Here is a 12363-nt window from a genome sequence, read left to right as displayed (position 1 = left end):
CTCGATGTATTCTGCACCTCTAAAGGGTGTATTACATTATTTATTTATTTTTCTCCTAAGACATAAAAAGACATGAAAAGATTTTTGTACGAAATTATGATTACATTGAAGAATAATATTTTTTATAAAATCTCTATCATTTATTTTGACTAATTTCAGAAGTACATCATAAATAATTATTGATCCTTCTCCATGTATTATTAAGCGAAAGAGGGTTGTATAATTGCGCGTCATTTTAAACGCAAGATAATATGAAAGCATGGTCGTTTAACGAGCAATATATCTTGTAAATAATTTTCAGTACCATTAAATTACTTGCAAGCTAGTCGATTAAAGGTCATTTAGATTACGCTATCAAGAATTACTTCAGTAAGACTTGGCATAATTATTATTGCCTATATATCATAGAATTTCTCAATCGATATAGTATTAATGGGTGGAGAGAAATGAAGTGATCACTCCTCTTTTACGTCGCATTATGCTTTGCTATCAGTCATTTTCCACATATATGTTATTGCTCAACACCTACGCATAAAGTGATGACGTACAACGCGAGGGGCGATTTCAAAGAGCTTGGAGTCGATCGATAAATATAAATTTTATTTTGTTAAATATACTCATTTTACGATCGTTTTACTTTAATATTTTTGTAGAAAGATCATACAGCTAAATATAAAAGCGCGAGCATAACTGTAATTTGTATTGTTAAAATCGAGAAACGCTTTTTGTTTTCGAGAAAGTCAGTTGATTCCACTTGTCTTCTTTCGTGATTGCCATATGTTTCTAAATTCTTTGACTCTTTCTTAAATCGCTATTCATCTCCATAATTTGGAGATGTGACGTATACTGATACTGTTTATCGCAAAACTGACTTGTAAGATTTGTAAGAAATTTTTGTAAGATTCTACCGAAGTTGACGTCACTTAGGCATGACGTGACGCTTTAATCAATCGTCTACGTAGGAACAAATCTTTCGTAAAAATTTTATCTGTTTTGTTCGGATTGGTTATTAATCAACACTCTTACTTTGACTGCAATATTTTTATGTCGCAAGGCCTAATTAGATTCTTCAATTTTTCGACTTTTTCAATTTTTCGACTTCAATTTTTCGACTTCAATTTTTCAACGTAACGTTGTTTATCTTGAAATGTTTTCAAAACATGTTTTGAAATATTTTAAGACAAATATAAGTTTTTTAATTGAATCGCGATCATATCCGAGCATATTTCACGTGTAAAATAAGTTTCAAGTGACAATTATTGATATGAATCTAAATGTCAGTCCCGTCTTATGTCAGAAATTAATAAGATACGCGTTATGATATCAATACGCGTAGAAGAATTATAGAGACTTCTTCATCGTGTGACAACCTTTGATTAGTAGTAAACGAGCGCAGGAATAAGAAAATAGGAGAAAAAGGAAATAAAATAAAAAAAGAGAAGGGGAGGATAGCACACATGTACCACAACAGGTCGTATAAAGGAAAGTATTATTGGCAAGGAGAGTAAACTTAATTTACAGGATGGTCTGGTCGCGAAAGAGAAACGTACCGGTGGAAAAAGTCAGCAGTGCGATGAAGCGACGACGCTTAGTAGTGTTGCGTTAAGCCCTATGCACAATGCCAGGTAACAACGATAGGAACAGCAATAGGAATAATGTAAAAATAAGCGATATATAATAATCGCTTCCCGTTGCACAATGCCGCGAAAGAAATAATGACTAACCAATTAAACTACATATGGACTATAGTCGGCTCTTTTATCTGTTTTAGGTAAACGTAACTTAAAAACGTCAAAAGGCTGGAGTTTATTACTAGATAAATTGTAATGTTATATCAAAAATTGCCTTTAAGTACTTTTTCAGGTTTTCGTTAGCAAATTTTGGTAAGTATGTTTTATTTCGTTTGAACTAAAATATTACAGAGAAAATATATCTGAAATGTTCTCATATGTATACATTGTTGTGCATATTATATTTTCACGCAAATTATATTTAGGTAAAATGGAAGATGAATTGACACTTATCTGCACAATACAAACATCTTTCAGTTTTGCGTTCCTATAATCTTTCATGTTTTTATCAAGTAAGGACGATTTCATACAAAATTGATTAGAAGTTCATTGCCGAATTTTATATTATCGCTCAGTTTGGTTGCCATTATTGCTATCAAACTTGTATGTTGGACAATAATTCATCATCCGGAAAATTATTTTTATTATAATAATTGGAATGATCCATTTTTTAATCAAACTAGTTGACAAGTCGACTCGAAACTGAACTTGATCGTATGTGTGCTGCGAAAAGAGATTAAAGCGATATAGCGTGTATAAACAGAATGAAAAATCCGAGCGCTGTGATTGGTAGACTATAAGGAGATAGACATAGATTTCTAACTTGTCGGGAATTTTATCGCTATTGCCTATTCCGTGTTCCGATCTGCATTGACATATGTATTGCCGAATATTGGATTTCTCTGTTCTTACCGCTATTTCTATTTCTGTGTTATTTCTACCGCTATCGCTGTTCCCTCGCATTGTGCAAAGGCCTTTAGTGTATATGCGAGAAAGGTGGACGCTCGCGAGGAATAAAGAAAGTAGCGATCTCCGTGTGGAAAAGCTGAAAAATTTCCTTCAGAATGCGCGACATGTAGAGTCGACGAAAAGTGGCGGAAAATTTACGCAGTAAATTATCTTATCTTTTTACCTAAAGGTCTTGCCGATTTGATCGAAAGAAATCGTAGCTCATACAATTTATCTATCAATAATGTTAATCAATAACGCTTTTATTGACGTAAAATAATTAATGCCCAATGTTAATGTCGATTTAATCTGAATTTAAACTATCTTCAAAGTCTTAAATTTAGATTAAGATATAATTGACGTGTAAAGACGTTGGTGGCACCTAAATCGTTTTGAAGATTAACAAAATTTTTTTATTATTTATCATTTTTATAATTTTTATTATTTAGATCGTTTCTTTTAGTCTTTATAATATTTTTGTAATATATATTTTTACAATATAGCAATAATAACAACAATTTATTGGAAGAAGCGATATGTGATTTATTTTTGGCAATGCTGAACATGAGTTATTGAAATTTACATACAAATGTTTAACAATTAATGTCACACTCGCGGTGTGTGCAGATAGAACTCATCAAATTAAACACAAATTTCCTCCGCAATTTTCCAAAAAGCCACGTAAAGTTTTGAGTCATTAATTTAAGAAGACTGGTGAATATATGTGTGAGTGTGTGCTTTGTGGATGAGTTGTGATGGCGATGTCTGCCGTCGTATGTTTGTAGATTAGGTCGAACTGAAGAAAAGTCCATTGCAAATGACTATAGATTTTTTGCTATTAATTATCAAAAAGATTGCTGCATGCTATTATACCAATTATGAATTGTCAGACACTCTGCGCAGTATAATTCGTAATACCAGACGTTTAACAATGCAAATAAAGCATTCTTCTGTTATGTATAATATATTTATCGATAACAGTAAACAAGTAATTTTAATAATTTATGACATTACATTCACGCGATATTAAAAAAATGATGGCACATTATTTATTGTCGCTTATTGTGTCATATATTATTTTTTTACGGTATATTGTTTTTTCTCGCGTCGACCGAATAATTTTCGCAAAAGTTGAATTTTCGGCGGAATATAACTGTCGATTGGAGGCATCAAACTTTTGTTTATCAATTCTGAGGCTTGAAACGCAAGACATTTCGGATGCGATCGATATTCGCAGATCCGCATAGTCGACGATATACGACACGATATCGCTGTATCTTTCATGGTTATCAGTCGAATTTGTAACTGTTTAATGCTGCTTGCACTCCGACGCTTCGCACATCGATCGACTTATTTCACAATACGATCATTGTACTGTTAGATCAACTGACATTAATATGTTAAGAAACTTTCACGCGACGAGAACAAATAATAAGATTAATAACTTCAATCAGTTGTAATAATAATATTTCATCACGATATTGTGACATTCCGATCTTCGCGACACACTCTGTTTGTTCGTCAATTGTTTGTGCAGTTGTTAATTACGCATAACAATGTCGCTTATTATTTAAAATAAATTCACGTGATGTGTCTGAAAATGAAGCCAAACATTCTTGTTATAATATACGAATATGACCAAAAAGTATATAAATTTATCCGATCGATCTTCCTTCTCTTTCAGCGAATATCACGAGCTCCTACATGATTCTTTTCGTAAATCAACTCATATTAGCACTTCATCGCGAACGTTCCAATTCCATCATCGGTTACATTATAATGCACTTCGCCGGCGGCGTCGAGCTGCCGTTGACGAAATTTGCGATTTTGCAAGCGATACTTTCTTCAGTGGTTATGATATACGTCCCATCGAGACGATCGTGAGACGTTGTTACGAAATTTATTTCAATAAGGAGCTAATATATTCAGATTAATTCATCTCTAATCTCTAATAGTTTCTAATAGATAATAAAGCTAATCGCCTTTATTTGCTGGGCGCTTTACATTTTATTTCTGCTTTAGTCCCCGCGATTCTAAGCTCTGTCTCTATGTTCTACTTATTGATAGTTCGGAAATAATAGAACGTTTCAACGGTGGCACTTGTTGAAAGTGAGAAGAGTACAACGGTCAGTCGGGTGTAGAAATATCCTCGAGTATCTCGACTCTTGGAAAGTCACCGACCTTGACAAGACATCTCGTTCTTTCGAGTTACATGCCGACGAATTAGTTGTTTTTCCCCCTCAAGGTAACTGCTTTATTATTAACATTATGCGTTCAATTACAAACGCATAAGATAGAATTTGCTTAAGAAAATAGAATTGTCGCTACATAATGACGTGATACAATCTGCGTGATAATATCAGTGTTTAAAAAAAAAGTGATAAAAATCATTCGTTCTAGATTCTTGATGTAAATCTCGTTCACCATATTCTGAAGATTTATTGATCGATCCTACGAACTGAACGATTATACTCGCATAAAAGAAGATTTATCAGGTGTTCTCGATAGTCGACTAATTAATAAGTTTCAATTATTCGAGATGAACTCCCATATTCGTGGGAGTACGATGTAGCAACATATTCAAAATTGTTGCCATTGACAAGAATGTTATGTTGCATGCAAAAAAATGACTTAGTAATATCAGCTAAACCGCGGTAGCTGATTCACTTAGTCAAAAGGTTAATCGTTTACCTGTCACTGCTAAAAATTATCTATGACAACTGAAATGCATTCGCTATGAAATACAATTATATTAGGTGACATTAAAAATGCACATTATTTCAAGTAGCTAAGAAAATGGCAATTATTCCTAAATTTCTTATCGTATGTATATATTAAAGAAGTTTGCCGCACAGCTACAATCATTTGCTACAGTCATTTATTTCTAGCAGCTAATATTTCTTGCTATAGCACCTAAGTTTAAACAGGGAATGAACTTTAACTTCGGTAGTATTGACATTAGCTGTCCCTATTTCAATGACACATCTTATCTGCTATTTTTTAACTCCGGAAGCTAGTTTTTTTTTGCGTGTTGTTGTCGGCAAGAATTCTCACACTGTCTCCATGAACACTCCAATTACCTCAGAGGAGTTCAAATAAGTCATTTTTACGATAAATCATCATACAGCGAACCATACAGACGTTTTCGGATGAAATTATATGGCCTGCGAGACTAGATTATATAAGTGACATATTGGATACTTATTTATGCGTTGAACTATTCGCCGAATTAATTTGGCGTATATTTCATATGTGTTGACTGGTTCGCTATTAAACGCCATTCCAACATAGGGATGTCATTCTATTATTTACTTGATCTTTTTCTTCTTTCTTTTTCTTTTTCATGACTCATGCATAAGTAGTTGTTTAGCATACACATAGCCAGAGTCTAAAAAGCAAATTTCGCGAGATCGAATGTCAGAGTAGGTAATAGGAGTCAGCTTACTGTTACGTAACTGACAATACGACTATGTTGACACTCGCGCAAAAAGTCACGTAACGTCTTGATACTTTCCCCGAACAGGGAGTTTTATTTTTGGGCACGATGCCGCATATTAATCGTATCGTCTCGTGATCCTCAGTCCTTTTCTCGAACGTTCGCGAAAAGAGGAGAGAAATCGGATGTGAGTCGTTCTCAAGGCTCTTTTCGGATTTTTCTGTCGATCCGTTAACAGATATTAAAGTCAGTTTTGGTGAGGAGACGCGCCGTTTGCGACTTTCTTCTCTTCATGACATAAGGAATATCGCAGAAATTCGTCGGATTGCATCGAATCTTATTTGCTCAAAAGATGAGTCATTTTACTAACACAAAAGAAATTATCTGAATTACTTGCAAGTTGGTAGAAGGTCAATAACGGATAACGACGGCAGACACTTTGATTCAACATGACATATATTATTTTTTTAATCGCTTTAGTCTGGATAGCTTTAAGTGACTTTTATAACCTTTAAAATAAAATGTTTTCATATACATTAAAAGATAGCGTAGTAAAAACACTATCACTTCTTGTATATCTCCCTGCCGGCTCTAACTATTTATACAATTTGATATTTTTGTTTCTTTAATCATACAGTGACCTTTTTGTATTAAGAATTATGAAAGAATATAAGTTTTGTTTTATGTAAAATTTTACAAGAATGTATAATTTTATCAAAACATGCATTCTGTGTGTTTTAAAATAAAGAACGCTTGTGTTCTTTGTTTGATTATTACATCGACAGATATCCTATACATGTAATTAGTAATTAGATAAGTAATTATATATCCTATGATAAAAAAGTCAAAATATAAACATAAAATCAAAATATAAACAAATATAACAAAACGTCTAGTATTATTTATATAAATTTCGAAGTTTATTATTAGTAAAATACACGAAAAATTTATATAAGACAAATATAAATGTGTATACATTTGTGTATTTATTTAAAAAAATTTTTTTATTTAAAAAAATGCTTTAAGATTTTATTTTTTTTTTAATTTCTTGTCAGTTTGTAAAATTTGAGAAATTTTCAATGGAAAAAGGTGGGTGATAATAATGATAATGATATTAACAATAAGAATCAGCTTATAATTATCGTTACGGTTGTGAAATATAAATCGAGTTGGAACGAGTATGAATTTGTTTCTTGATGGAAAAATTTTTATATGTTGCAGATTTTGCATAGCGCTGTCGTGTGGCAAAGACACAATGGCACACTTTTTCGAGATATATGGACGATTCTGCGCCGGTCATCCTCTAGAGGTGATTGTGGCGACCTTCACTTTGACGGCATGCATGCTCAACATGGAGACAGGAAACAATATACTACGCGAAGGAAATTTCAAAAATCAAATCAACGTTACGCGTTGTCGTCACGGCAAATGCGATAACGATGTAAGCGAAATCTGTGAAATTCGAATTTCCCATTATTTTCACACGTCTGTCGATCTTTTTGCGGCTACCTCATAAATTTGCTGTCAGTTTTATGTTGAAAATAGACAACAATAATACATATGCATTATCTCGAATTTGAACAAACAAGTATGTATTAGCAACAAAGTACTCGATATAATCATTTTAAGGTTGAATATCATTTCTTCGTTAGATTATGCATATATAATTATTGCTGTAAATTCAGATAGAATGAATTCACGAAAAGTGCCTTTCGTTTATCAGGAACAGAAAGCTGTGGATATTATAGTGATGACGATCATACGCTGTTTCGCTGTACTGTTCACCTATTACTTATTTCGCAATCTACAAAAAATGGGATCTAAATACGTTTTGGGTAAGCATAAAACTGTCCTACATATACATCAACGAAATATCTATCATAAATATTTATCATCAATTTATCTCCGAGGTTCTTAATCACAGTACTTTCGTAAGAATTGCGGTGTACATACACCAGAATCCAAATATGTTTAGCCATTCTCTAGACCGGAAGTTACTAAAAGAGTTTCAATCAGGCGCACCCATTTCTACGTAGTTACATGTCGTGCTACATAGTCGCCTCTTGGAGTAATCAACAGACATGACATACCATTACGTAGAAATGGATGGATCTGGGTTGAGAAATTTTAGTAGTTTCCGATCTATAGAGAATGATCGATATATTTGAATCTTGATGTACGTATATGCAGATTTCTGCGTGTTTTAAAGACAGAAAAGTTTACGCGCGGAGATAAATGTGTAATAATTATGCAGGCTCGCGGATCATTCATAAAACCGGATCTTCTTGAGCGGCGCGTGAAAGCCCTTGGCAGCAGTGAAAGTATCATGGAAAGCGATAGCGCTTAGCACGTAGCATCGCGTCCTCGCGCGCACACGTACGATTACATTCGGTTACTGAATACCCGTTATATCTAATTATACGAAACGTACGCACCAGTAGCGTTAAAGACGTTGCGCACGCAAATAGTCGCTAAGATATTAATTTACGATAAGATCTCATTATATAAACGTAACGTGTGTTACAATAACGATACGATAATGAATTAGGATCAATTAATGAATAATAGTTTGTTGATGCATTAATTTAGTCTAGTTTCGCTGGTGAATCATGGATATTAATATCTTATGCTCACTATGGAAATCTGTTATAGGAATCGCCGGCCTGTTTACCGTATTCTCCAGCGTAGTGTTCACCAGCACTTTAGTGAATTTCGACCGCAGTAATGTTTCGGATTTAAAGTAGGTACCATTTTATCGCTGTCTAAAGAACGAATCATTAGAATTATGGCATTATATAGATCCGACAGAAGATGCGTCATTGTCCAGTTCTTCAGTTTTCAGTTATGGAAGTCTTAGAACACGTAGACGTTGCAAAATAATGTATACAATATTAATTCCCTAATAACCACTGAATTAACGGCGTTAAGCTTAGAGAATTTTTGGATTTTGGAATATTTACTTGGAATTCTTGAAAATTCTAAGTTTTCTATATAAAAATAAAAACTGAAGAAATGAATATTGGTTCTTTTTCTTCAAATTTTCATCGTGTACGCTTTCTCTCGATCAATCGATGATTACCGATTATATTAAGCTATCTTTTATTTATCTAAATTTTCTTGAGAAATATTTAAATACCGTTTAATATTATTGACGACTCATTCTGTATACTTGCTGTATAAATATGGATATTGTTTATCAAACGGAGAATATTTTTCTCCGTTTTTGCCTTTTTCCTTACTGCAACACTATCATCTGTTTACAGGGACGCTTTATTCTTCTTTTTACTCCTGATCGACCTTTCAAAGGCTGGCACTTTAGCGAAGTACGCACTGAGTTCAAGAAGTCAGGAAGAAGTTAAGGCGAATATAGCACGCGGCATGTCGCTTCTGGGACCAAGTATTACTCTCGACACTATCGTGGAGTTTCTTCTTATCGGCATAGGATCGTTATCGGGCGTCAGAAGGCTAGAAGTCATGTGTACCTTCGCGTGTTTGGGTGTCATCGTCAACTATATCGTGTTCATGACATTCTACCCGGCTTGCTTGTCGCTTATATTAGAGGTAATTAAAATACTGTGTACATTAATAAGCTTTCCACATTTGGAATTTATTCTCTCACTTTTAAGTGCTTCGCATATTTGTACGATTTTGCTACTTAAAATATCAAATGTACCCGCGTATCCACCGGCTGAAAACAGACATCATTCCGGCGATATTTTTATAGCTCTCTCGCGGAAATAACAGTATGGGACAACTGAGCGCGGATAAGAGGTTCATAATACAATTATTGAACGAAGAGGACCAAAAGCCGAACCCCGTGGTACAACGCGTCAAAACGATCATGATTTTCGGCCTATTTGTGGTGCACGCCAGCAGGTACGTTCCAATACAGAGGCACGAATTTTTTCTGTATCATATCTCTGCTCACATAAGATTTTTCATCATCATGGAACTCAGGAGTTCATAAGACGGTACAATATGCAGCGTTAACGATGACGTAGTGAAACTATAAATCTGTAAATCTCTTTCTTAGGAATACTGTTGCGCTGACTATTTACTCTGTAGCCATTCTCTAATACTGGAGGGTCAGGTTTATCTCCAACGTGGATCAAAAGATCGGTCGCCCATACAAAGTAAAATGAGTGTTCGAAAATAGGCGTCACAGAGTGGGGACGCAAACACTGTGGGCCCTCTTCCGTTGAGCGGTTATCATCCTGAGTGTTCTGTCAGTTTAAGAAAAAACATTGTTAGATTCACGTCGCGTCGGTTGAAGGAAAAAAGAGAAACTGCAGATGAATGTCGCTTCATACGTAATGTGGCGTCTTATGTAAGGCAGTTTCTGCATTAACATTTATTACAACTTTTGATCACCGTGCATATACGTATAGATGTGTAGGGTATAAACGTATATAGTGCACATTCCATATTCAGTCAGATCTTGGAATTTTCACGTTTTGAAAGGTTTGTCAATACCGTGAACCCAAGTAATTCATGACATGCGTAAATGTCGCATCTTCGCTCTTTTCGCGATTCGAACAGACGCTCGCGCGGACAAGCGAGGAACTTTGACAAGAAAAGGAGAAAATTTACAGAAACCAGTCTTAACAGTCTTAACATTAATATTACTGTGACGTTACTATGATTTTTAAACATGTCCACATATACTGGAAAATTGTTGTTATATATTACTATTGTGTTGGGCTCTGTATAAAAATATAACGTGCTTGTGTGATTTAATTGCGCGATTTTCTTTCAATTCTCATTGTACATCTGTGATTATAATCTATAATATCTTGATATATTAGGCATTACACTTTTGAAGGGAGACCGAATAAATCGTCAACGTATGTCAACGTGTTATGCGTTTTAATATTACATGAGATACGCGCGTTAATGATAACATGCGTACAAAAGATCGGCTGCCCATACAAAGTAAAATGAGAGTTCGAAAATAGGCGTCACAGAGTGGGGACACGAATACCGTAGACCCTTCTCTGCTGGGCGGTTATCATTCTGGATGTTCGTTCAGTTTAAGAAAAAATATTGGTAGATCTACATCGCGTCTATTGGTTGCAAGAAAAAAGAGGAAAAAACAGATAAATTATTTCATACATAATGTGGCGTTTTATGTAAGGCAACTTCTGCATTAATGTTCGTTGTAACTTTTAATCTCCGTCGCGTCTAAATCATCTACACAATTAATAAAATAATAAGAGAGAGAGAGAGAGAGAGAGAGAGAGAAAAAATATCTACTTTTAATCGTGTTATTCTAGAATAATGAATACTTTGATTAAAGTTGTCTTTTTTTAAGCTGTGAACAATTAATAAAGAAGAATTTTTCGTCAACTAAATATCTGAGTAAGATATCAAATAAATGTAAAAACTTTATTCTTTAAAATTAAAATTGAATGAAGTTGATTTTGATAGAACTTTCGTCCAAGATTTGGTCACAAGAGTATATAACGCTAAAAATTGGAAAATTAAGATAAGCAATAATCTCTCTCAATATTTTCGCTAAAAGAAATTCAGCTATCGATTACTCGGAGAATCTATCATTAAATAATGATGCGGTTGATGTGAGATGTAGCTTGTATATATTATGCAGTAAATAATTAATATAAATTTAGCGTGTCAATTATATTTATATATAAATATTACGTGTTACAGTCGTTGGCCTTTTAAGACTGAAGAAACTGAGCACACAGTGGAAGCAGTAACAGCATCCGTAAGATCGGACGTAACCAATGGCTCTTACAAGACTGAGAACTCCGAACTGACCGGACACTTGATAAATTTACTGACCGTTAGCGCGGATAATGTTGTGATACTGATTCTTATGTTGGCGTTGTCGGTGAAATTCATTTTCTTCGAGGATAGGAACGACGTTACGAAACAGCCGAAAATAAAGAAAGGAGAGGTAGAAACGGAGGAGGCTGAAGCAGAGCTCGATAGCCTCGCCTTGTATGACGTGAATACAGCTGCCATGGACATGTCCTTGCGACAGCGATTTGGGGGAGAGACATTACCGTCGATCCAGCAGCCCTCGATTTTCCCGCTCTCTGGAGTTGGTGGCGGATGGATCGAAGATGACAACGAAAAGGACGTGGACTATTCGGACAAGGAAGTGCAAACCGACGCGAAATACTTCAGTGCATACGAATCAGGCAATGAAAACTCGTCACCGAAGATATCTGAAGTTCCTAGAAGTGTAGAAGAATGCCTGGAAATATATAAGTCTGAGGTAAGAGTTCACGTTTTCGTTTCTGACATTAATCTTACATGTGATAGTGACAAAACAAAAATGTAACGTTATCTCTTTTAATAGAGAAAAATCTAAATCAGAAAAATTAACGTAATGACTAAATTATAAAAAAGCAATTAAAATGCACTTTCTTGATAAAATAAATT

General features: G+C 34.5%; 1 protein-coding gene across 6 annotated transcripts in view; it reads left to right on the top strand.

Annotated features, from left to right (window-relative positions):
• LOC116850266 (3-hydroxy-3-methylglutaryl-coenzyme A reductase) overlaps nucleotides 1–12363 on the top strand; it is a 29318-nt gene that overhangs the window by 14210 nt on the left and 2745 nt on the right. For 3 of the 6 annotated variants that reach the window (XM_032828340.1, XM_032828355.1, XM_032828365.1), the window contains 6 exons: nucleotides 7177–7396; nucleotides 7679–7790; nucleotides 8608–8695; nucleotides 9219–9516; nucleotides 9680–9831; nucleotides 11623–12196. In XM_032828340.1, coding sequence (XP_032684231.1) covers nucleotides 7177–7396; nucleotides 7679–7790; nucleotides 8608–8695; nucleotides 9219–9516; nucleotides 9680–9831; nucleotides 11623–12196 — 1444 coding nt within the window. Of the gene's footprint in view, nucleotides 1–1521; nucleotides 1626–1771; nucleotides 1884–7176; nucleotides 7397–7678; nucleotides 7791–8607; nucleotides 8696–9218; nucleotides 9517–9679; nucleotides 9832–11622; nucleotides 12197–12363 lie in introns of those variants that run through there. The other 3 variants (XM_032828349.1, XM_032828332.1, XM_032828376.1) reach the window with 2 other exon arrangements.

The sequence above is a fragment of the Odontomachus brunneus genome, unplaced genomic scaffold, assembly GCF_010583005.1.
Source record: "Odontomachus brunneus isolate Ranch 3 - 2012 unplaced genomic scaffold, Obru_v1 Obru_scaffold_005, whole genome shotgun sequence".
Classification (NCBI taxonomy): domain Eukaryota; kingdom Metazoa; phylum Arthropoda; class Insecta; order Hymenoptera; family Formicidae; genus Odontomachus; species Odontomachus brunneus.
Note: the sequence above shows the minus strand (reverse complement) of the source record. Positions and strands in the feature narration are given on the sequence as shown.